Here is a 26,979-nt window from a genome sequence, read left to right on the forward strand (position 1 = left end):
CATGGACTCTGACCTATTTAAGAAAGTTAGCTCATTAGTATGACTTCGAAGTATTCAGTAAAATCCAGGGCATAAGTGGGTCTATAACTCTCTTACAGAATTATATGCAAAGAACTTATATATAATTTGCGTCTATTAAATGCTATCCAATTGAAGTAGCAGAATCCAAATTGGAGGTGAGTGTATGTGTTCAACGAGAGCTATTTTATGATCATATCAATTTTTGCATTCTGCAAATGATGGAACAGAGGATTAGGTTAGGATGAGAAACTTCTATATGCTCCTTTGCCGATTCGTACACTATCAAATTCTGTCCGTCCGTTAGTCCATGTAGCATTTCACTTTCTCTATTTACTTCTGCTTTATTTTTGTGTCACACATTTGGTAATATTCAACTTTAATTTCTTATTGGCTGCCATCGTTGAACTGGAGGAACCTGGGCAATTCTAAGTGGGTTTTTGTTAGATGAAGTAATATATTGATGGATTGATCCTGCTTGATGCTGGTGGATGGACAATCCATGAAGATGCTAATAAAAAGAACACCAAATTGAGGCAATTGAAAGTGTGTTTGATTATTGACTGACATAGGCATGTTACTCAATCCTTATAGATAGCTACACATACTAAGAACCTTAAATACATCTACAGATGAATAATAATTCATAAAATAATCTTTATTTTTTTACAGTGGCTGAAACATGATATCATCATGACTAAAGTTTCAAGTGGTATGGAATAGGCTATCTTGTATTTTTCTTGAGTGACATGTTAGAAGTAATTTGGAAAAACACTTAGAACATTTCTGAAAGGCAGTTTATGCTTATTATGATTCTTCACTAGAACTGATGTGAATTGGTGATCATAGGACAAGGGAGCCAATATGGAATGAGGATTTCACTTTAAATATCAAGACAACTCCAGCAAAAACCTTACAGGTACAAAATTAAGGACATAATCTTTTCAATATTCATCTGTTATAGAAGTTGATATTTTCATCAGAAGTGTAGATCACATCTATATTTTCCCTTTGTGATCCTAAATTTTGATAACTTCGACAGTCTTTAGTGTTGAAAATAGAACATTCTTGTACTGGACCTACTCGTTAATGTCTAATCTGTTTATTGTTGTTGGACAGTATGTTAGGAAGGCTAGTATGTGGTTTTTCAATGTGAATACATGTTGACATTAGCATGATACAATATGATGCACATTGTGTTTGTGTTTTGTAGGAGCACAATATGTGTAAGTTTAACTCTTGTACCTTGCCACACCTACACACTATTTTCAGACAATTTTGATGAGCTGTTTAGACCAACAGTGTCCTTATCAGACCAAACTTTAACAGACTAGTTCCAATATTGTTCACCATTATTACATTGTTGACTTCTTCATAAGTCCCACTGTACTTGGCTTGTCTTCCTGGCATACTCTCATTGAGGCACTGTGAATGTTTTGAGGGGAAGTTAAATTTGTATAAAAATAAATGACTACGCTTTATCTATGTTGTGTGTGCTATTGTGATGTAGCAATGCTAACTGCTATTGCAACTACTTTGCTACTATACAAATTTTGTACATATATTACATCCTCCCAACGAGCTATTGTGTTAACCTCAGGTTGTGGCTTGGGATGCAAACCTTGTCACTCCACACAAACGAATGGGAAATGCAGCAGTTAACCTAGAATCACTATGTGATGGTGAGTGTTTTAAATTATCAATTCTTCATGATGACAATTTCCCATCTCAAATTTTATGCTTTTGTACTTCTTGTGGTTCAAAGAATGACAAATAATTATAGTCTTTTGGGTAACTTTGTCCAGTTATGGACCTGTTAAATTATTGTTCACTTCATTGAATCTGTACAACTATTTCCTTTAATTATGTTTAATACTGTCCTCACAAAATTTTTTATTCCAAAAACAAAGACTAAAAAACTCATGAAGTTCTTCAGCAGCTTCTCCATATATCAGTTGGAAGGTCATAGAAACCTTACCAACAAGTTTCATCCCATCTTTATCTGCTGGAAAGATTTGCCATTGCCCTTTTCTCTCTGGTAGTGATGCATTTGGTGATGACATGTAATAACTTGGAAAAGATTTTAGTATATAAATATAGCAAACACTTGCTCTTGAATCAATGAAATGATGAGATTTGTTCTTCTAGGAAACTTGCATGAGATGGTGGTGGAATTGGAGGGGATTGGAGGTGGTGGAAAGATATACTTAGAGGTAATTTGTTTTATTACTGTTTTCCAGAATTAGAAAGAAAAAAAATACCTTCTATGATTTCTTTTGCCGCGTTTTTGGCGTCTAAGCCACTATCTGAGGAAGAAAACTGGAGTATATTTTATTACACCTACCAGATTTATGCATTGAATGGCTTTTTATTATGTGCCCATTTGCCTGACTATTCCATTGGATTTCTCTTAGAAATTCTGAATAAATTTATCACCCAGAGAAATAGCACCCAAATGTTTTCACAGTATTTTGTTTCAAGTCTACTTTCTGTCTGCTCTTCATTTATTGTAAACTCGAGTATTTTGTAACCTAGATATCTGATTTGATTCATCAGATTAAATATAGGAGCTACGATGAAATTGAAGAAGACAAACAATGGTGGAGAGTACCTTTTATCTCGGATTTTCTTACAAAAAGCAGTTTAGAGTCTGCTATAAAAATGGTCCTTGGATCTGAGAGTGTAAATGTTAGTCAGTTTGTACAATTGGCGTTCGGACAGCTAAAACCATTCAATTATGCTTATCTTTGGAAACCTTCATCATCTGATAGTGATAATGATGGATCTAAATGTGCTGAAAGATCTTTAGATGCAGTTGCTGATTCAAAGCAAGTTGTATGGCAGTCAAGCAGTTCGGAAAGCTCAGGACATAATGCGAGTCCTGAGAAAGAGAATAATTTACCTGTTTCTCATAATGATGCTAATGTGACTAGTTCTTCGTTGAGAAGAAAAGCTGATGAAACAGCAGCACCAGCTGAGTATTTCTGGAAGGCTTTTGCTGACATCATCAACCAAACTGTTTGGCAGAAGCTTGGTTTTTCCATTCCAGAGATCAGAATGTGGGATGGATTCGACTTGCTACATAGGGGGAGCTTACAATTGCGCAAAACTGCAGAAGAAGAATATGTTGAATCCGGACTTGCAAGTCCTGAAACAGAGGATGAGAATGACAGAAAGAGGGATCCCCCATCTACTACAAATGGAACTCCACTTTTGGACATTAAGAAAGTATCCTGGAATGTTCTAAGTCAAACAGAGGCAATATTCAGGGCAATGATGGTTCTTACTGCAACCCTTCCGCAGGAGAAAAGGAATTCATCTTCAGGGGTTGAAGAAGAGGATAAAGAATATTCCATGAATAAAGTAGGAGGTATTGCTGTAGATGGATTTCCAGTAGATACACAGAAAGCGGAGGAAATGAGGGAACTGTTTTCCAGTGCAGAAAGTGCTATGGAGGCTTGGGCTATGCTTGCTACTTCATTTGGCCGTAAAAGTTTTATCAAATCTGACTTTGAAAAGATATGTTTTCTTGATAACTTTTCTACAGATACGCAGGCAAGTTGATATTTATGATTGGATTATGTTCTTTTCATCTCATAACCATGAGTCTAGAAAAAAAAAAAATTCTTCCAAATAGAAAGATATATTAAATTGTGACATAAGAGCTGCAGGTAGCCATTTGGCGTGACTCCTTGCGAAGAAGATTGGTTATTGCCTTCAGAGGTACTGAACAAGTAAGCATGCTGTTGACTTTAATGACCATTGAATATTTTCAATTTTTTTCCTCTTAGAATGTTTTTTGTGTATACCAATATACAGCTGAAATGTAGATGTGCTGGTTTTCTATTGATTCCTTGATCAGGCAAAGTGGAAGGACTTGCGAACTGATTTAATGCTTGTTCCCGCTGGGTAACAATTCTCATACTATAGAAATAAATTGCCATCTGGCACCTCCTCTTCATTCGTTTCTCCATTATGGAAATCCATTTTTATTAGAGGAAATCAAGCTTGAGAATTCATATACCAGTGTTACTTGTGGATCTACATTCAAATACAAATTGAATTAATGGCTTGTGGGTAGAAAACTATGAGTTGCGCTCAAGGTTTTCGTCTTGGCAGAGATAACGATTTGTATCTGTGTTGGCCACCTGCTGATGTGATGTACTCAATATCTTAGCCCTTATTATCTAGGCCAATATAAACCTATATATTCCAATATATCAGCCAACCATATAAAATATTTGGCTGATATCAAAATATTGGCTGAAAGTTCCTAATCAGTGCTTTTAGCCTTTTACCATATAAAAATAATTTTTAATGACTAAATATTTAAATTAATGTTTAGGATTTTACTTAGCCTTGGGTTTACTATATTTATTGAGTTTTCAATATCTTGGATCCTAAAAGCTTGCTCTAGATCCCAGGATATCTTGGTGCATTTCCTCTTTCCCCAGGTTTCCATTTCAATTAAGAGTAATGGAGTCCTTAGTCCATCTTGGTATCAGCCACCAACAAAGATGGATGAGATCACAGGATTAAAAATCTTGGCTACACTACCTTCAGCATATATAAAATCAATGGTGTATGGCTACATTATGTCATTTGCCATGTAGGGCTACAGAACATGGTTTTAAATATGTGGTTATAACCCTCACAAATCCATGCAAATGATCGGCATAACACCATTTGACAAACTTATGAAGAATCATTCACTGAGAGCAATTAGAACAAGAGTTCTATGCAAGGGACTTCAAAAAATATAATAGCATGTCAAAAGACTGCTTGGCTGAGCACCATGTATTTCCTTGTTCAAAGATTTTGAAATTTGAACATTTCACAAAGACCTGATCTGTCTAGGTTTAAGAGTTCAGGAATTTTCCACATGCCATGCTTCTAAAGTTCTATTATTGAAACTATCAATCATCAATTACCGCCACACAACGAATGTAGACAGCTAAACTTCTAGAAAATGCTAAAAGTTAATGAGGAAAATCTTTACCTTTAAGCATGAACCATGATTTCTTTTCTCAAGCTTCTGATTCTGATATATCCTTTTGCTGTATATCTCCTTTTAACCTTTTTTTGGGAATTACATTTTTGGAGTCATCTGCAAGAAACAGTACCACCAGTGGCCTTTTGGAGAGTTGACGGATACCAAATTTAGTTGATCTCACCATGCTTGTGAACCAAGAAGGGACACATGATTGAGATAGCAATTTGGTTGTTCAATTAGGAGCGAAATGGACGATGATAGCAAATGCTGACTTCAAATAGTTTGATCTAGGAGCAAATCTTTTTGTGGTTTGATTTTAGCTTTTTTCTCTATTGACCCAAGTTGTATCCAAACTAATATAATAATTAGAATTTGTCTGGTATAATTCTAAGGAGTAGGCCTGGACTGGAATAGAAACTAAGGCTGAAGGCCTCGATCTGGGGAATTTACTATTGCATAATCTCATTGGAGCTATAACTGTCAAACTACAAGCCCAAATTAAGGTCACTAAACATCCTTGGAGAAGTCCATAATGTTGTTAGTCTAAGCATGTAGGCAGTGGTTCTTCTGGCAGCATTGCTCTCTACATTTCATCACTCTGGAAAAACTGTAAATCAAGATTTACGAATAGAGAAGGCATGGAAGGAGAAGGCACAAAGATACTTGAAGACAAGAGAAAAGAAACACTGGGAGCAATAGAGTGGATAAAAGGATGCTGCACATACTTTATACTGGCTTATTATCCATAATATGTGGGCAATCACCTGAGTGAAATGAATTATATGCTTGTAATCAGCATTCAGCCCAATTATAATAGTCATACTCATGCTACTACCAGGCCTCAGCTCGTTGGCCTATTTATGATAGATATGCCTAATCATGGTTACAGCTCATCTACTTCAGTTGTGGTTACAGAATAAGAAAATTGGGTGACCCATAAATGATGTACCGATGGAGTTTGTCTTGCAACTTGGTAGCATCAGAACATCAAATGATAAACATATGACTAACATATATGGTATGAGATTTTAACCATGCAAAGTCTGTTCACTAACATGTGAGGAATAACACTAGTTTTGTTCTCTTTTCAGATTGGTCATTGAACTTAGTTTTGATCTAACAATCTCTTTTCTGTTCCATCATGAATTTAAGATGTCACATTATTTAGCCCTCTGTCCTGTACATATTATATGAGAAGGTCATGTTTATTGTAATCAAGGTACGCCATTTCGGTACTGGGCCCCGTACCATTGCCACCCTATGTCAGTACACCCGATACGGGGGCTGGTTCGGCATACCAAGTGTCAGTATGCATCCGGTACCGCATATTGGTACCGAACTGGTACGGTACCGTATGTTCTATATCACTTTGTTCAGTACGATATGACATACTTTGATTGTAATTATATATTTCTGCCTTTGATGTTGAATTATTGTACATTTGCAATCTTTCTGGCATTTATTCCAATCTGTCTTAAACTCAAACGTTGCATGTTATAGAGCTATCCAACAATATGATGCGAATTATTTAGTTAAGATTTCAGACTTTGCATATGCATCTGACCAGAACTTTCTTTGAGACAGGCAGTGTGAGGTCTGGTTGCTTCTTATCCTTTTTGTGATTCTCTTTTATATTTGGTAAAATTTATCAAAACATTTTTAGACTTGAAATTTGTTGTCTGAATTTCCATATCAAATCCAATTTGTGTAGGCTAAACCCGGAGAGACTAGGGGGCGACTTTAAACAAGAAGTCCAGGTAAGTCATATACTTTTATCCATATGTCTCCATTTCCATTGCTCTTATTGAGCAGTCGATAATGTTTCTAAATATTTTGGAATTAATGTTCATTGTGTTAAATTTTCAGGTTCATAGTGGATTCCTAAATGCATATGATTCTGTTAGGAACAGAATCATCACGCTTATTAAAGTTTCAATAGGTTCCTCGTAAGTCATGCATCACAAAACTCAGTTAAATTTGCACATAAGGCAAGATGAACATGGCATTATAACTAAACTAAATGATGTATAGATAAAAATGATCCAATATATTATTTTCTTGGCAAGTTTTGTCACAGGATGCTTTTTGCTGCCATATTTAATTATGCGCACCTACTATACTTAAAATTTACCAATTTAATTTGTATCTACAGGAATAATTTGCGTCTAATAGAAAAAAAAGTTTTTGGAACATTGATAAATGGACAATAATTTATCATATAACCAGATGTTTGTTTCTTTTTTTTTTGAGCCTGAGGAATAGCTGTCTTACTAAATTTAAAGCAAAGAGGAGAAGATAATCCTCCCTCAGAAATAAAAGGTAATTTTGAAAAAGACTTTGTAGCTTCCTCCGGTTCTCTCCACATCCTCCATGCCCTCTTTTTATTGTAGTAATGAGACCATGCCTCCTTGGTTTTCTTTTTCAATATATTATTTATTTTTATCCCTGCTTCACCTTCTTTATGCTTGTGTCTCCCCAGCAACCCTTCTGCCTCATTTTAGAAAAGATGACAGAAAAAATTCTCCAAAAGCTCCTCTTCTCTCTATTGTCTCCATCTTTCCTTTCTGAACACCCTTCAGTTCTCTCTCTGCAAAAAATGACAAAAAGAGTTTCTTTTTCTGAATACCCTCAGAGCCTTCATTGTTTCAACTTGAAAGCATCCAAGGTCGAAAACATACTTATTTTTATCAGTTTTAGTCTGCCAATTAGTTAAATAGGATACCTTGTCTCGTATTCATGCCTACAAATTAACTAGGGCAGCTAAATCTGGTACCTTTACAAGTATAACTTATAATAGTGTAAAATCTGAAAAGACAGAAGATTTTGGCATAACAAGGACAAATGAAAATGCAATCCATAAATTAAGTAACATGAAAATATTGGGTTTATTCAATGTGAAAAAGTGCAATAATGTGAGGTTTTCCGACATTGGCATTGTGTTTTCCTTGTATATATGTATTTTATGTCATTGCCACTTATTGCCGTTAGTTATTTTGATAAATAATGAATGCTTTTCCATGACAGCTTAGGGGATGATTTGGAAAGCATGCCTAAGTGGCATGTGTATGTTACAGGACACAGTTTAGGTGGTGCACTAGCTACCCTGCTTGCTCTTGAACTTTCATCTAGTCAAATGGCCAGGTGAGTTCAAATCTGTTTTCCCATACATTGAGTGCACTCTAATTATTTCTTATAAAATTGGAAGTAAACCATATGCATCTATGAACATAGATTCTATTTAGTTATTGTTTAGGTATTATTACATTGCTGGAAACATTATAATCGGGAGCTATTTTCTGAAGAAGCATATGTGTATACAATAGGGTTATTAAATAAATCGGTCGGGTACGATCAATTTGAGATTCTCTATTTAAGATTCTACTTCACCGTTGGTTCCATTCCAAGGCCAAATCCTCCAAAATAGTTTCTAAGTTGTAGCATAATCTAAACTATCATTTCAAAAAGGAAAAAGGGGGGAAAAATACTAAACTGGGTTTTCAATTTAATTGTCAAAAGGTTGCACTGTTGAAGGTTATCTAGTTAAAGGATCATCTGAGATGTACACACATAAAAGCATAGAACTATTCAAATTTGATTTGAAACGGTTATCTTATACCAAAATATATAGATTAGGGTTGTGAAAAGGATTTGGGAGAAAATAAGTGTTTGTAACTGAGTATACTCATTAAGTTGATTCATGCTGAAGACTAATAGCCAAAAATTTACCATAAAATTATCAGATTGAAATCCAAGATGGTCAAGAAAGAAAAAATAGTACCTAGAGTGTCAGATAGATGTAAGATCAAATAAAGGTGGTGGGTGGGTAATGAACTAACTGATGAGTGTTTTTATGTTTGATGAGCATGACATCCATTTTGCTCAAACAAGGATGAAGGAATTTTGGCAATGTTCTAAAGATGACTTTCTTGGCATCCTAGGCAGTTCACCTTAATATTTTGCATCATGCTTATGTGTACAGGATAATATTAAACTATGATAATCATTGAATGTTGCCAAGTTGGCGCTTTCCATCAAAGTTTGCAGTCTCGATACCAAACTACATAGCAATATCCAACTGATACACCCCATACCTAGTCTCAATATATTACATTACCTCGAATACCAAGACTCAATATAGACATGTTCCAAGTCTTACCATAATGGTACAGTATGGTATGCCCCATCCTAGGCAGCATGATAGGTATAGCGAGCCATGCCTTCCATGCGCTTCATCTTATTGATATGTCATGTTTCTTTTTTTTTTTTAATTATAACTCTTTTTTTGCTTTGAGATTTAGCCATGATGACTCACACGTGCTCCCTTGGCCAGCCATTTACCCATAAATTGTTGGATTGTGGTGCATTAGGAAACCATCTAGATTTTATTTTATTTTTTTGAGATAAAGTGCGGAAGACTCATCTGCATTGTAATTATCCTAGCCCAAAATAGATGCAGCGACAAGGACTCGAACCAAAAACCTCTAGTTACTAAGCAAAGGGGTTTGACCATTGAGGCAAGCCCAAATTCACTGCTCCATATCAAAATCAGTCCAAAGATGGTTCCATTTTAAAGATCGAGATTTTCCTTTCCCATGCAATATTCACTGGCCCAAACGAAGTCTCATTCTATTGCACCATTTCATGCATTTGAAAGGGTAACATGATTCAAATGGTCAAGTTTGACATCTAGAAAGTGAGATAAATGATCTTAATTCTGGATTGAAGTACCATTGTTGTGCACCAGCCACTATCCCCTACTGCTTGTGCCATATCATATTCTACTGGGTACTAGCATGCCCCTTGGTACCGTACGATATAGGCCTTGTTTGGGAGAGCTGTTGGCAGTAGAGCTTTTAGAAGCAGAGCTTTTGAAAGTAAAGCTTTTAAAAAGTTGTTAGTTATTTGGTAACTATATTTCTGAACTGTTGTGGCACTTTAATATGTGTTTGGTAAATAAACTGAGAAAGTACTTTTGGTATGACAAAATGACCATAAAGAACATTGCATAATATTATATAACATAGCATAATAAAATATAATATTAAATTATTTAACATAACATATCAATGTATTATGATATAATGTAATTTAATATTATATTTATAGTATAGTACAATAATAAAGGTATAAATATTATAATTATTAGCGTAAATTAATTTCTCATAATATAATATAATATTAAATTATTTAACATAATATATTAATATATTATGATATAATGTAATATAATATTATATTTATAGTATAATACAATAATAAAGGTATAAAATATTTTAATTATTAGTGTAAATTAATTTTTCACCCTTCTGATGACTATTTATTTTTGTAACAAATTCTCTAGCAGATTTTCAGGATTATAAAGGGACATGTGGTGTAATTGCTATATTTTATCACGGGTATTTTGGTCAAAAAAATAGCTTTCCGACCGAGCCTGAAAGTACTTTTTTTGAAAGCTTCAAAATGGAGCTTCTCCCAAAAAGCTGTTTTTAGCTTTCTGAAAAAGCTAAAACAACTTTCCGAAATTTTTACTAATCTATTTCATCTAAAAGTACTTTTGGAGGGTCAGAAAATGCTTTTTGGCCTTCCAAAAGCTTTCCCAAACAGGACCATAGACACATGGTACGACATCTTAGTTCTATTGTGTCAGCACCATCAGGCATGGTATGATACCGTACCAGTACATGGTACATGGTACTTTTGGGTACTAGTAATTTAAACCTTGGTAGGTAACATTATCCCTTAGGTGATTAATAAGTGGATTTAACCAACAACGAACTTAATTTTGTTACACCACTCGTCTCCAAAATTTTTACTGATTAGGGTCCTTGTAAGATATATTTTGTGACATATCAAATAATTTTATGCAGCTTAGGACTGAATCAAGGAGTATTTACAGTGCAAGTAGTATAATAAGTTAGTGGTTCTTGAATGTTGGTTTGAACTGTGAAATTGGTATGCTGCATAACAAGTATTCCTTAGGCTTGTCTCTATTAGGAGTAGTGAACAAAAGACTGGGAGCACTTGCTTGTGGCCGGTGATAGCCATGCATCCAATTAAAATAGGTTATCTTCTCATATATAGTATTTTCATGTGATATGATTCTGTGGTGTCTTCACATCCACTATACTTATTGCAGCATGATTTAACGATACTATATTTTTCTGTAGCAAAAACCATGACTCCAGCATTGCACCGAGTGTTATATGTGTCGTATAAACTCTTTCTAATTGTATCTCTTAAGAAGCCATAAACTAGAGAGAGTTGTTCTACACTACTGGAATATTTCCCAGATTGGGACTCTTTAATGTATTTTAATTTACTTGATGATGTGTAGGCATGGCGTGATTTCTGTTACTATGTATAACTTCGGTTCTCCTAGGGTTGGGAATAGAAGATTTGCTGAACTCTATAATGAGGTAATATTAAATCTTTTTGCAATTTTGAGTATATATAATTTGCATAGCTCTTTTCCTTTTGGTTTTAGTGGCTTCCATTGTCAGAATAACAAACATTGACTGTCATACACACAAATAAAAACCCAGTATCTAATTATTTCTTTCTGATTTAATTATATATGTTGTATTTTGAACACCTTGTTACATTTTCTGTTCTGTTATTTTAAGCCACCAAAACCAGAAAATAAAATTCAAAGGCGGTACCATATTTTTTCTTTAATTTCTTCACTCTAGTTGGGCTCATGTCCATGTAGTAACTGCAATTTTGAGGTGATGGATTTTGTTACAACTTATCTTAAGAACAAAGTTGTATTAATTGAATGTAAAATAGTTAGTACAAGTTCTACGAGTACTGATCTATGCTTGGAGGTCGTGCAATAGTTAGGAAAAAAATCAGCCAAGATAGCTTTTCTACTCCTTACTGCTGTTAATCAACTTGGTCGAATTATAACTTTGTTAGACTTCTTAAATGTAGAGCATGAAAATGATAGTATTAATGTTCTGACAAATTATTTTACATCTAGGGTAACTGTGTAAGCATGACTCCTCATACAGATCTCCTCCCTCATTAGTTTCAAATTTTCAATAGAGAAGCTTCACATGTATTTCTAAATCTAAATGGTCTATGTGATTTCAAAACCTAAAATTTCCCTCCTAGAAGTCTGGATTTATTCATTATTTAATAAATTATTTAGGAGCAATCTATTTAAACAGTTCATTATGTTAATATCATGAATATGGTCATATGAATTGGTTTACTGTCATTCTCTACGAACCTTTTCTCAGCCACTGATTTGCTTGTATTCTTGTCTGTCCTTTTATGAGAATTTAACACTAAAGCAAAATTTTACTTGTTCATTGATTACACAAATATGCAGAAAGTCAAAGATAGCTGGAGAGTTGTAAATCACAGAGATATTATTCCAACTGTCCCCCGTCTGATGGGGTACTGCCATGTTGCTCAACCTGTTTATCTTGCAGCTGGAGACTTAGAAGAGACTCTGGTGAGTGGTGGATTTTGAACTTCCTGTTGTTGATAATTCTCATTCTAATGACAAGAAGTCTAATTGTTGATTTCACCCTTCCTTTGAAGGGATCTAAGTTCATATCTTATGGCTGAAAGTTCTATAGGTTGTCTAAAGTTTGGAAACAGAAAGCATTCCACTGTTAATAGATCTTTCAATGGCTTTTATAGGTTTATCTTACAATATTTGCTAATATTATGCCGGCATTATACTTCATGTTTATTAGGTAAGGTTTAAAATTATATCTTCAAGCCCTGCATAACTAGCATATCTTATTCATTCTATCCACGTGCGAATGTCCTATAATTCATACATTGCACTGACATGATGATTGTTTTGAGTCATGACCAAGGGATGCTGTACTAGTGTGTACTGCCCTGTACTCAACATACGGCACCGTACTGGTATAGAACTGAGATATGGTAGGGGGGCGCACCATACGCCAAATTGACACCCATATCGGGCGTACGTACTAGTCAACACAATAGCGATACAGGGTTTGGAACCATGATTGTGCACCTTGGTTTTAATTGTTGAAGATCTGCCAAGGCTTGCACTAATATATTGTTTTTTATAAAAAAACATATGTCTATTCTTCCAAGTTCAATTACGGGTACTTAACATCTAATCTTTGTCACAAAAAGCCTTCTTGCACTCTTTTTGTTGCAGGCATGCTCACTATCTTCGGTATTTGCATTAGTTCACACTACCGTATAGCCAGGGTCTGCTGAACCGACCTGTACCGGTCGGTTCAGCCCGAACCGGACCGGTACCGACTGGAACCGGTCCGGTTTCAGTGTGTAAAACGGTTCCGACCCAATATGGGTCGGAACCGAATGTTTCGAGCACCATACCGGTGCGAACCGAGCCGGTTCGCACCGGTACATGCTCGAACCGGTGCGAACCGAGCACCGGCTCGGTTCGCACCGGTTCGGTGCTGGAAATGATGTGCCAGCGCTGTGGCACTATCTAGCGCTGTGGCACTATGATAGTGCCACAGCGCTGGCCAGAGGCACTTTCAAAGTGCCACAGTGTGGCACTTTCAAAGTGCCGTTTTGTGCGGCACTTTGAGCTTTCAAAGTGCCGTTTTGTGCGGCACTTTGAAAGCGGCGCTTTTAAATTGCCGCTTTGTGCGGCAATGCGACCGAAAGTGCCGCTTTGTGCGGCACTTCGACCGAAAGTGCTGGTGCGGCACTTCGCGCGGCACTTTCGAAGTGCCGCGCTATGGCTCACAGTGGCACTTTTCAAAGTGCCACTGTGACCCAACGGTTGGCTATAAAAGCCGACCGAATGCTGAAGGCTGAAGCCAAATCCATCAGCTTAAGTGAAGGAAAGGCAAAGAGAAAGGAGGAGGAAAAGAAGAGAAAGGCAAAGACAAAGGCATGAAAAAAAATTAGAAAGGTCGGAGAGCGTCGTTTTTCTTGAAGAAAAATCCAGCAAAAACTAAATAAGGTAAAATTTCTTTCCCCTACATTGTTTTTTTAATATTTCATTTAAATTGCTTAAAAAAATTAAGTAAAAAATTGCCAAAAAATAGGAAATGATTCAATGATTCTATTTCGTCTTGAATTTTTTATATGTTGTCGATATATGGACGATGTTAATGGTGACATTAACTTTTGTTTTTACAGAATTTATATAATTTAAAATTTAATTAAAAAATTTAAACATTAATTTTTAATTGCAAAAAAATAGAAATTGAAAAAAATTAATGTGGTTGTAGGAATGGAGCCGTCAAGGAGAGGGCAACCCCAAGAGCGTAATATTGGCTGGGAGCATGGGAAGATGCTCGGTGAACGGCACCAGTTTCAGTGCAATTATTGCCACAAGTGCTTCAAAGGAGGAGTAACCAGATTAAAGCAGCACTTAGCCGGTAATTCTCGTGAGATATCTGCATGCTCGGAGTGCCCACCGAGCACCCGTCAGCTGATGAGAAAAAACCTCGCTGAGATCAAAGCAGCCAAGGAGAGAGCTGCCATGCAAAAAGCGAAGGTGGAACGCCAAGCTGCAGAAGCACCTTCCTATCACTTGATGGAGTCACAGGAGGTCGAGGGTCCAGATGAGGAGGCACAGATCCAGCCTGCCATGCGGGCGAGTCTGGATGATCGGTGGCAGGAGGAGGAGGTGGCGAGGCATCGGGCTCGATTTGGGCCCTCGTTTTTCGAGTCGGACGCCGGTTCTGGTGGAAGCAGACAAGATCCAGAGTTTCAAAGGACAACCTCAGTCAGGGAGGGCGAGGGCATAGGACGTAGCCGGATTGCATCTATGCTGGGTGGTTTTGGTGGCCGAAAGAAGTCTTCCGGAGGGATTCCACCAGGTGCGTCAATCCATGATGTAGATCCGCATGCCTTCCCCAGGAGAGATTCGAAGCAGCAAAGGGTAGACACAATGTGGAAGAAGGAGAAAAAGAAGGATATGTGGCGAGCTATTGGATCCTGGTTCCACTTCAGCCACATTCCAGCGAATGCTGCAGACAATACATACTACAAGTCTGCCATTTCTGCCATACAGTCTGCCGGTCCCGGTGTTGATCCTCCAGGCCCGAGGGACATCTACGGTGAGCTTCTTGACAACAATAAGGAGGAGCTAGAGAATTGGATTGGCTCATATAAGAGCAAGTGGCCCACATATGGGCTCACTCTGATGTGTGATGGTTGGACCGGTCCGACAAAGCGGGCCATCATCAACTTTCTGACATACTGTGATACGAAGACCTTCTTCCACAAGTCAGTTGATGCTTCAGATAAGGTGCACAATGCCTCATACATCCTCAGACTTATGGAGGAGGTGATTGATCAGATTGGAGAGGAGAATATCGTGCAGGTCGTCACTGATAACGGGCCGCAATATAAGTTGACCGGGCAGGTCTTGATGGAGCGGCGACCACAAATTTTCTGGACTCCATGTGCTGCACATTGCATCGACCTCATCCTGATGGACATTGGAAAGATCCGTAGGGTGCAACATACGGTGGAGATAGCCCAACGCATCACCAGGTATATTTATAGCCATACTTGGGTTATTTCATTAATGAGAAAGTATGCAGGGGGAGAAATTCTTAGACCAGGAGTCACACGGTTTGCTATGAATTACATTGCACTTGATAGCCTTATCGAGAAGAAAGGAGCCCTACGTCAGATGTTTGTCAGTCCCGAGTGGCAGGAAAGTAGATATGCCCAGGCCGGCACTGAAGGAAGCAGAATGGAAGACTTGGTAAAGAGGCAGTCATTCTGGCAGCGGGCCAATGCGATAGTCAAGGCTATCAAACCATTATATCAAGTGCTGCGGGCTGTGGATAGCGAGAGGTACCCCCAGATGGGCTTTTTGTATCACATGATGGAGAAGGCAAAGGCTCAGATCATGGAGGCAGATGTAGCCCATGCCCAGGAGTACATCGACATCATTGAGCAGCGGTGGGGAGCCCAAATGGGTAGGGAATTGCATCTAGCAGGTAAGCGATAATATTGATAATTATACTGATTGATATATTTGTATAATTATACTAAGATGGTGTCATCTATGTGCAGCATACTATCTGAATCCCCGGTTTCAGTACGAGAGTGGAATTGGTATGGATGATGAACTTCTTCATGCTCTGCGTAATGTTATTTATAAGATGGAGCCTGATCCAGAAGTCGCCGCGTCATGTATATAAGAGGTAACTATGATTTAGTAACATATGTAAATATATCGGATCTTATATTATTGACATACTTCAACAAACTTCTTTCCACAGACCAAATTATTTAGAGAGGGCAGCCATAGCTTTGGACAGCGACCAGCTGTCGTGAGCAAGACAACTATGAATCCAGGTACAATACAAATCTGCAAGACACCTCTGCATCTGAATTATCTTCAACTATGAGGCCATCATATATGTAAAATGTAATTATCTTCAATATTTTTGCAGCTGAATAGTGGATTCATTTTGGCGGATCTGCAAAAAATCTTAAGCGGATAGCTATCCGGATCCTCTCCCAAACGGTCTCCTCGAGTGGCTGTGAGCGCAACTGGTCCACCTTCGGCCTCATCCACAGCAAACAGAGAAACCGTTTGACACAAAAGCGCCTCAACGACCTAGTTTATGTGCACTACAATCTGCGGTTGAGGCTAAAATGCATTCAGGAGGAAGTGGAGCTCAAGTATGCAGATCCCATCTATAGGACTTTTACAGATGATGATGATAATCCTATGCTCGACTGGCTTGCGGCCCAGCAGCACGAGCCCGAGCTTGATGAGCCAGGATCGCCTCGACGACCAGCCAGCATCATAGCCACCGAGGCTATGGTCGATCCACAGCAATGGGCTGAGCGCAACATTCCACGCACTCCTACAGCTGATATGACGTGGCTAGAGGGGAGCCAGTCACCGCATGACTGGTACGATGCTCCCGTTCAGAGAGATGATCCTCTCATGCGAGGACGAGGACGCTCTAGTACCCAGTCGACTCGATCAGGAGGGCGTCAATCCCAGCAAAGAAGAAAAGAAAAGGAAAGGGCCCCAATGGAGAGTGTCGAGGAGGAGACTTGGACCAGCAGCGATGAAGGTTCTGGTGGTGATGGATCTACTAGCCATGGAGGAAATGGAGGACAGTATGGTACTACTTATGAGACACAGCCGGAGGAAGGTTTTCGATACACCGGTGAGTCTCAGTTTACGCATGCTACACAAGATACGGACCACGGTAGGCCGTCTGATATAGGCCGGTCGGATACCATTGCATATCGAAGAAGAGCTCCTCGAGGTCGTTCAAGAGGCCAGGATGCAGCTGCAGATGACCTCCCATGTGGAGTCGGATCCATTGATGTATCAAGTTCCGAGTCTTCCTATTATCCGCGGCCTCAGCCAGCCTATGGATATGGTGCATCGGAGTCATCTTTCGATGGCTACTATCCTGCGCAGCCCGGAGGGTCTTACGGGTCGGATTTTGGTGCCGGCATATTCGGATGGGCCCCTTATCAAGACACCTCTCAGAGCCAGAGCTTCAGCGAGAGATCCGAGAGTTCTTATGACCCGACGCGCATTCCTCGAGGATTGAGCATACAAGACTACAATGCCGCTTGGTTAGAGGGATGGGTTGATCTGCCTCCATATTATGCTGATGATCCAGATATTGACGAGAAGCATCGCCACTCAACCCGATTTTAGATATCCGAGAGTGCTTTAAATGTATGTAATTGATTGTATCTTAATTTGAAAATATTTTATGTTCTTCATCTCATTATTTGAATCATTTGGAAGTAATAAGTTGCATTATCTAGTTTTAACCTTAAACCTAAACATAAAAACATCAAAAAAAATCCAAAAGTGAAAGAACTCCAAAAAAAAAAAAAATGACGATGGGGTCGAAACCAGGCCGAATGTGCCCTATCGGTACGGTACCGGTTCGGCTCGGTTCGGCTTGGTTCGGCACCGGTACCGTACCGTTACCGGAGCCGACCGGTACGTCGGTACCATCGGTACCGCGAACCTTGCGTATAGCAACCGAAAAACTCCTCAAAAACATGGATTCATTTGCTCTATTCCAATTCTGAACTATCTTCTCTGAAGCTAACATTGGTATGGATATAAAACAACATTATGTTATCAGATTGGGTATTACATTTCTTCAAATTTAGCAATAAACTTAACTTTATTTTATGTCTATTTTCCTTGTAAGGCATGCACAGTATATGGCAAGGTTTCAAAAACTATTGGAATGGGATGATGCAATCGGTACTATATTATTCTAGTAGGATTACAGCACTAGGATGCCCTTTTGATCGGGTTGGTAAACACCGGTACACCCGGGTTTGGACCATATGATGCATATATCAAGCATCCTGGCCGAAATGGGTTGGTAGTGGTACCAATCAGTACAAACATGGTATGGGAAGTTAGAAGGCGTCTCGACTGCTAGCAGTTTTTTAAAATTTTTGATGTGGTGGGATGATAGGTGTCCATCTGATGACTTCTGTTGCCTTTAGGTATCTTGTGAGAACCTGGTAGGCTCCTTCTGACCATTTGGTTAGAAAGAGAGGGAGAGAGAAACAGAGAGAAGTGAGAGAAGAGAAAGAGGGTAAGAAGGGGAGAGGAGTGGAAGTTCTTGGTGGGGAGGGGAAGAATGGATCAGCATGAGAGGGCACACTACTTAGGTGAGTCTCTTTTTTTCAGTCTAAAAGTTGACAAAAATAGAAAAAAATAGTGGAATCCATGTTGAATTTTATTAACTTGAAATATTTGGATTTGTTGTAGGGTGGTTAACACCTAACAAGATAGTCTGCTGAACTATGCCGAACCGGCTGGTTCGGGGCTTGCCGGATCCCCTATTTCACCCCTCTCACTCCTCTTCCTCTTCCACACTTCTTTCTCCTCTCTCATTGACCCTCCTTCACCTCCACCAATAGTGTTGCCGTAGTGGCTCCACTCTCCACCTTTCCTCTCTCTGTTTCTCTCCCTCCCTCCCTCCTCTCTCCTATTCCTCTCCCTCTCTCTCCCTCCCTCTCCTCCTCTCTCCCTCCCTCTCCTTGTTTCTGTATGTTCTAAGACGGCATTGTAAGGACTTATTTTGTATTATACTGGTAGCCAACCGGTATAGGTCACTGTACTAGTTCGGCGAACCTTGTCCTACAACATGATGAATTTTGTTTTTGACCATTATTTTTGGAATATTTTTAGATTAATAATTAAAAAATAAAATATACGAAGTTTGAGTCTAAAAGTTATTGCATGCTTGCATTTGTAGTGCACTTGCTACAATTTTTATAGCCAGGATATATTTATTAAAATATTTATAATAATTTAACTGATGATTAAAATACCAAAGTTCTTTAATAAACGAAAAATATCAATAGATGCTGTAAAGTATAAATGTAATTTATGAAATTAATTCTCAGGTATTTTAGCAATTGAAGGATTTTGTGTTTTTATACTATTTTTAAGGGAAAATATTTTAAAAATTTCAAAAAGATTAAATGTAATGCGATATGCATTGTAATTAACAAGATGAGTTTTGAAATACTTTATATTGTTGATTAACATATTTTTTCTGATTTTCAAGCTATTTTCTAAGAAAAATTACTTAAAAATAATAAATAATTTGATATTTGTTAAAGACATAGAACATGCATTAATAATTAATATGACCAATTCTAAGTTACATATCTTGCATTTTGTTCATTAATAAAAATATTATTATTTTAAAATCACTTTTAAATAAAAAATAGTTCTGGATCATAAATAATATGATAAAATTCTAAGAATGTGAAAAATGTGTTAAAAATTAGTTTTATGAATCTTGATTGGATATTATCAAATATACAGGGAGCATAAATTTTTAGGTTGGCAGAGGTCTTCTAGTAAGAAGAGTTAGAAAAAGCGGATGTTGGATGGTACCATGGAAAGATGGGTTCAGAGAAACGTCATTAGATATGCAATTATTGTGGCATGGGTAATAAGGAGGTGGTGTTATCCTGTTGAAGCAATATCTAGTGGGTGGTTATAGTGATGTGCAAAAGTGTAGCAAGGTTCTTGGGTAGGTCAAATGGGCAATGCGAGACCACTTGCAGAGCTTGTAAGAAGTGCGCAAGTCATTAGAAATGAGCAGGCTTGGAATGACTGCAAGGTAGCCAAGGCCAATAGTTAGCCTTCAGGGATGATGATTATGACATGTATGAGTAGTAATGTGGTGTGAAATGTATGAGGAGGCCATCAGGCATTATGGACAGTTTGAACCGTTGCAATAAGAGAGGAATAGTCGGTCCAGAGAGCCAGATGGCCTCGTGCATATTGGCAACCTCCACATCACAGGATCACAGGTGTATGAGGAGGGCACACAGCCAGGGCGACCTTGAGCTACATAGAAGTCAATCAATTAGAGCCAGTACTACAAGCATCAAATTCTATTTAATTCATTTTGTAAAGAAAAGGGAAGAGCACCAGGTCAAGCTCCACCATATACTGATCCATGTGCTTTCCCAGACCCAACAATTAGGTAGTACTGGATAGATGACTATATCTAGAAGTGCAAGAAGCATGGCAATAGGGGTTGCCATCATCAAGTGGTTCCACTACTGTCAAATTCTGCAGGTTGTGGTGAATAGTTTCTTCCGAAACATGATCACTGAAATGCAGAAGCAGGGTCCAGGCATTGAGTCTTCCACTCCTTATGAGAAACACCGGCCATATTTGAAGATAGAAGTTGAGGATCTAAAGAGGTGGTTTGATGGATATAAGCCTCGGTAAGAGTTATATGGCACGACTCCGATGTTTTTTAGCTGGTCTGGGCAGATTAGGAGCATCATCCACTTCTTAATGTATTCTGGCAGACTGGCTTTCTTTCAGATGTAGATTGATGCATCTAACCAGATCCATGATTCTGACTGCATCCTTGGTCTATCTCGAAGGAGATGCCGTGTACATATTGGACACAGATGATGAAAGATATTTGGGATTTGTCATGGGTGAAGTTAGTTGTTGAGCAGGGGTAGACTACCTCGAAGTATATACAATCATAAATGGATGCTTCCACTGATGAGGCAGCACCTAGGTGGGGAGCTACTAAGGCTAGGTGTGACATGATTCGCCATGAACTACATAGCCCCGAAGAACCTCCTTAACAACAAATTGGGCCTTAGAACTATGTATACATGCAATGCATGGATGAAGAGCAAGTACAGCGAGCCAACAGAAGGCCAAAAATCGAGGGGATTGTTTTAAGCCATGCCTTCTCAAGTAGATGTGCAGATTTGGTGAATGTGTTAGAGCCTTTATATGCAATGCTGCAAATGGTTGACCATGAGATTTTTCCACAGATGGTCTTTCTTTACCCAGCAAAAGCTTAGTAGCAGAATATTAATGCAGCAGGTGAGAGGAAGACAGCCCTATACCTTTGGATCATTGAGGATAGATGAGACCTGCAGAGATGGGCAGGGGAACATGGAGTACCAGAGTGATGAGAACAGAGTTCGTTATAATGCAGAGTGATGAGTATGGCAGGTATAATAGCATGATCCCTTATGTTTACTTGACTGATATTTCTTACATCTTGATGTTGTGCTTCGTTATGATGCAGCCTACTACTTGAACATGGAGTACCAGAGTGATGAGAACATAGTTCTCAATGAGGAGCTTCTATAGACAATCAGGATCATGGTGCATGAATCTCTCCTGATCATGCTGCAGAAGCAATCAGTGAGGTAATAAATGAGAGTATTATATTTCACATGTAAATGACATTACCACCCGGTCCTATGTATCTCTAATCAGGGAAAAATATTCTGCAAGAGATGCAAAACTTTCAGGAAATGGGAGCTCGGTAAGAAATATCTAAGATGTCTCCAAGTACCTTCAGAAAATTATTCTAGTGAGGTTTTGTTGTCCTCGAGTGCTATGTCACCATGAATTATTTGGTTGCAAGGGAATGGTGAGTCTAGTAGGGCATCGATGTGCCCACTTAGAGGAAGGTTGCCATCCGAGTCCTTTTCCAGGCCGTCTCATCCAATGGGTGCAAATAGAACTGGTCTATATTTGCAAGTAGCAAGGTTTAAAACTGGCTGACTAGCAAGTAGCTATACAATTTGGTATCCGCACACTACAATATGGGGTTGAGATAGAAGTTTCTAAATTAGGACAAGGAGAAGAGACAAGATGACTTGTTGGTGGATGACTTTGTTCGTGATGATGATGATTCTATGCTTGGATGGTTGGCAGATCAGCAGTTGAGACATGCATGTGCTAGATGAGCCCGGGGATCCTTCACAACTAAATAGAACTATTGTGAGGGAATTGATGGTGCGCAATGTAGATGATTTGGTAGAGAAATATATATCACCCACCTATCACCCACCATGAGTGAGATCTGATAGGAGACTTAGTAGGAGTCTGAGAATTTTGATTAGTGATTCGATCGCCAGATGTTGGGGTCACAATGTGATACACGGGCCTCCAAGACCAGTCAGGGTAGTAAAAAGGGCAAGTTTAAAGAGAATGCACCAGTCATAGATCCGGTTAAGGTAGCCAACAACATACTAGTTTGGGAAGATAACAACGAGACTTGGGAGCTGTCAGATCCTAGCTTGCTTAAATCATATCACGATAACAACGATGATGATGATGATAGTTTGACTGATGGGTTTAGAGGCTAGGGTTGGCAAGGTGGCTAGTTTGGAGATAGTGGTAGTTATTCTCAGGGGCTCAGTCCATTAACTGGCGCGGTAGATTTCACATGTGCCATGCAACATGGAGACTGCAGGGCTTATATGAAAATCGGGTTTAGCTGGGAGATGGTATCTTACAGGAGGAGAGGATCTCAAGGTAATGCCGCCAGGGGCATATAGGATTCGATCGGGGTTGTATCTTTCACATGAAAAAAGGATTTACCTTCCTTCGCGCGAATCCACCATTGGATTACCCATAACATAGATCTCAAAGTGCTCCAAATAGATTCATCTATCTGCATAGATCTCAAAGTGACCTGTGGATGATCCAATGGTGGATTCGTGCGAAGGAAGGTGAATCCTTCTTTCGCATGAAAGATACACCCTCATTTTTATAGAATCGGGGTTATGGAATAGGTATGTAAAGAGGTTAGAGGTTTAAGGGTAGGAGGATTATATGTGCACCTAGTACATATTAGAAGATGAGCTGATGGAAAAAAAAATAGATGGGAGACAAAAGGAGATGAGGAGCGGTACCAGGAGAAGTAGGAGTTGTTATGTAGAAAAGAGAGAGTGGACATTAGTGATACATTTGCTAGTGCATTAGATAGCTACGCTGAATAGAAGATCTCGTCATATGCCGGAGCTAGGTTTCCTAGTGCATCAGATAGTTAAAGTGGACATTATGCTCCATCCTCGTATGTTGCATATGGTTTCTTCCACTCATCATATCTTGCAGGATCCAATTTTGTATACTACTCCCTGTGGATACGGCTATAGCTAGGAATTGAAGTATGATGTTGCTTCCTGTTACCCAAGCAGCGATGTTGGGCTATGAGTACTAGATGTACACATATTGGTAGCATCAGGGGCTACAACTGAGTCATTATTCAACATATTATGACCAACAAGGATGGTGACAAAATTCAGGCTGGATCAATATCCAACGTCCAAATTACTAACATTTTGCAAGACTTGGATATATACGAGAACCATCAATACCCTACATGAGATTAAAGTTTTAAAGTGAGTTATTATGCATTTTTTTATAGTACAATACTATATTTGTCATTCTGCACTTATAAATGTTGTTAGTTCCTAGAACCAGTACTTTGAAATCTTGGTTCATAGGCTTTATTAACCATTAAGTACTTTTTCTCCTAGGTTTCCTCCTTACCAGGTGTGTCACTTAGTTGGGCTAGACCTAGTTAAGGTGCTCAAGCTCAGGAAGGAGTAAGACAACCAACACCTTGCCAGCCCAAAATTGGGACAAATCAACATCAAGCTCTACCTGAGTTTGGTTGGGCCAGGCTGGTGTTGGTGTGGAGCTTAATTAGATTTCTCAAAACCTATTTGTGAGCCCCACTCAAACATCAACTTCTTAGGTCCTTGGGCTTGGGCCGAGCCGGCTTAGCTTATTTCTTGAGAGCCTTGAGAACTTTATTTTTCTGGGAGGGGATATGTCTTTAGGCGGATTGGGCCTATTTTGATAGCCCTCCACATAATCAGTCCAACTTTGTCTATCACCTCACCTCAACAATCATATTACATCTTAAGGTAACACACAAGAAGGTGGTGTATTTACAGATATTAGAGATCAGTTCGTGTATGGATTTTAGGAGGATAGAAACCTAAATTTGGTCCTTAGTGAAAAGTGGAAACATAGTACTACCAGAAATTCATCCCATGACTTGAGTGCTCACATTTGCTTTTGTTTAATGTTGTCAAAATATTTGTATATTTAGTTTTATATCATTCATTGATTTTCTTTAGTGGTCATGGTATTAGATCTGATCCATGCGGTTATTTGTAAATGGTTGTTATATGAGCTCGTACTCTTGGCCCATGTTTGAACAGCAATTGGAAGAGGGGAGGAGGTGGTGTTGACCATCCTTAATGGTTCCTCTACTCAAAATAAGGCGGAAAGTAATGCACAAACAGAGATAATTTCATGCGTCCAGTGTTCCTGTTCCTCTTTTTCTCTTCTCCCTCATTTTCTCACCTCTCTATTAATTTTGATGCTTCGTTAGTTCTTCATTGTATTGATCAATTGAATGGATTACCATCCGCTGCATGTAATTAGTGAACCAGCTTTTTTTTAAACCTGCTTTAGATATGGAAGCTGTTCTTTCTTTGAGGCACTCCAAAATCAACATTACTAACTGTTATCAGATGCACCAAAGTACGTGTCAAGTTTTTACTGCATGGTCAGAACCTATCAAAGCATTTGAGCACTTCATCAAATTCGCTCTTTCTTTATGTCTGCCACAATGTATAGAACTAAAATATAGTCGTCAACAGATTAGAAGATGAAGATTCCTCTCTGGTTCCGGGAGTGCATTGTGTCAGCAACTGGTCATGACCTTAACATAGCCAGATCATTTCTTTAAATTGTTAATTTTAACTGATTTCATGCCATATCATGATGGATGGTTTTATGCTCTTTATCAATATTCAATGTCCAGCCTGTTGCATTTTTTTTTAATGATGGAAGATGAAGCTTATTTTATTAAAAGGTTGTAACTTCAATTATCAACCATTAAACCTGCCATGCTGTTATAACAAATATTTTGCTGCAGGTAAATAAAATAGACGGGTATCAAGGTGATGCCATTGGAGAATTCACACCTGATATTCTTGTCAGTGAGTTTGTAAGCTTCGCCACCTGCTTAACACACATGCTTATCCATCACATGCATGTTCAGATCCAAATTCTTAATTCTGTTGCTGTGGATTGGCACTTGACGATTTTGGTTATGACTATCATGAAAAAAGTTCCTAATTTCATGTATGTGGTTGCTGCGCATCTGATAAATCTTTGTAACTACAACTGATGCTACTTAATGGTTCATGTGATCTAGGCTTCCTGACAGTATAAAAATGAAATATCATACTAGGTTCATGCACTTATCAGAAGTCATTCATAAAGAAATAGATATGTCTAGCAACAAAATTAGGCTGACCAACATGCATCTAAATATCAAAGCATGCTAGTCATATCATTAGCATTATGCGGTGACATAGATGAAATGACATACTTAAGAGTGATAAAAATATAGATGATAGATGCTGTTAGCCTTGAAGATGATGAATCAAGAAGGGGTGTTTTCGCTTGTACAGTGCTCTAAATTCTTGCATAAACAATAACTAGAAACCAGCCAGTATGAAACACACTTCATCTAGATCTCCAGATGTATTTGGTAGATCTCCTTGGGTTTATGGTTTTTTTGTTCTTTATTTATTGTTTTTATAATTTTAAGATCTCAGAAGAAAATAGCTGTCACGCCCCCGGCCCGAGATCGCGAGCCGGGGATCCGCGCCAACCGTCGCACACCCGTAGGAAACTCTCCCTACGAGCATGCAAGGCATCTAAACCAAACATCTTAATTATATAAATCTAAAATAATTCAGGCATCTTAACCAAATATCTCAAATATATAACTAAAATAATTCAGCTGAAATAAATGCAATCTTATTCCATTGACTGACACAAATTATAAAGTCTCACAGTTCTAAATACGCAGTGGAACAATAAAGATAGAACATTAATTTAAATAAAACCTAATCTAAGATAACTTGTGTCATAATTCTTTTATTCGCTCTCCCATATTGTAAAACTCCGGATCGAGCTAATTCTTCGGATCTGTAAAAAAAAGGAAGAAATCGTATAATGAGCTAGACAGCCCAGTAAGTAATAAACACCTTAACTAGTCAATTCATATAATAACATAAAATATGAATACAAATTACGATGAGTCAGCATAATAACATAATTAATTTATTTTCAAATACAAATTCATTGAAATCCGTATCTTTCAAATATCCATATATATAATCGTAAATCTGATTCGAAACAAATCACATTCATCTTAACAGCCTTTAACTACGACCACACTTATACCCTGTGGCTGGGCCAGAAACAGAACCGCACTTATACCCTGCGGTGTGGGCTAGAATACCGCACTTATATCCTGCGGTGTGGGCCAGAATACCGCACTTATACCCTGCGGAGTGGACCAGAATACCACACTTATACCCTATGGTGGGGCCAGAATTGCCAATGCATAACCTCCTATTGGCAGGGTCCAGAACATAGCCAGGCTGAGAGTTCTAAATCTGATGCACATCAAAATTCTTTTGTAACATAATAGATATATCATAATCCGATCTAAATATGCATATACTATGCAAGAACAGTAAGTATATCCGAAAAATATTAATTCCAATCCACCTATCTATTTTTCATTCAAAGCATCATCTCGTAAAATTCATAAATCACATATAAATTCATTAACAATTTATTCGATGCAAAAATAATATTATATAAATAAAGAGTCTAGAGAAGGCAGTTC

At 38.3% G+C, this 26,979-nt stretch overlaps 2 protein-coding genes across 18 annotated transcripts in view; both read left to right on the forward strand.

Annotated features, from left to right (window-relative positions):
• Nucleotides 1-26,979, forward strand: part of LOC103695549 (putative triglyceride lipase) — a 46,644-nt gene that overhangs the window by 7,249 nt on the left and 12,416 nt on the right. For 5 of the 17 annotated variants that reach the window (XR_015976324.2, XR_015976325.2, XR_015976330.2 and 2 more), the window contains 12 exons: nt 868-937; nt 1,619-1,700; nt 2,167-2,231; nt 2,575-3,577; nt 3,694-3,752; nt 3,881-3,927; nt 6,723-6,768; nt 6,878-6,957; nt 8,036-8,152; nt 11,346-11,427; nt 12,345-12,470; nt 25,207-25,278. Coding sequence is in view for 5 of the 17 variants with exons in the window: in XM_088718353.2 (XP_088574479.1) it covers nt 868-937; nt 1,619-1,700; nt 2,167-2,231; nt 2,575-3,577; nt 3,694-3,752; nt 3,881-3,927; nt 6,723-6,768; nt 6,878-6,957; nt 8,036-8,152; nt 11,346-11,427; nt 12,345-12,470; nt 25,207-25,278 (1,849 nt within the window). In the remaining 12 variants the exon portion in view is untranslated. Of the gene's footprint in view, nt 1-867; nt 938-1,618; nt 1,701-2,166; nt 2,232-2,574; nt 3,578-3,689; nt 3,753-3,880; nt 3,928-6,722; nt 6,769-6,877; nt 6,958-8,035; nt 8,153-11,345; nt 11,428-12,344; nt 12,471-12,661; nt 12,718-14,214; nt 14,483-19,793; nt 21,468-21,543; nt 21,672-24,484; nt 25,174-25,206; nt 25,279-26,979 lie in introns of those variants that run through there. The other 12 variants (XR_003383175.4, XR_015976331.2, XM_026800568.4 and 9 more) reach the window with 9 other exon arrangements.
• Nucleotides 14,421-17,712, forward strand: LOC149768100 (uncharacterized). Its single transcript, XM_089929350.1, has 2 exons — nt 14,421-14,870; nt 16,410-17,712. The coding sequence occupies exons 1-2, from the start codon at nt 14,421-14,423 to the stop codon at nt 17,637-17,639; spliced, it is 1,680 nt and encodes a 559-aa protein (XP_089785476.1). The 3' UTR covers nt 17,640-17,712.

This window comes from Phoenix dactylifera, chromosome 3 (genome assembly GCF_051530095.1).
Source record: "Phoenix dactylifera cultivar Ajwa chromosome 3, Ajwa_hap1_PhDact_Kaust_v1.1, whole genome shotgun sequence".
Classification (NCBI taxonomy): Eukaryota; Viridiplantae; Streptophyta; class Magnoliopsida; order Arecales; family Arecaceae; genus Phoenix; species Phoenix dactylifera.

Bases quoted from the DNA above. Each gene is read 5' to 3' on its own strand.
- LOC149768100 (XM_089929350.1), top strand. From the start codon at position 14,421: ATGAGAAAAAACCTCGCTGAGATCAAAGCAGCCAAGGAGAGAGCTGCC. The intron at 14,871-16,409 runs GTAGACACAATG...GCAGCTGAATAG, and splicing joins GAGATTCGAAGCAGCAAAGG to TGGATTCATTTTGGCGGATC.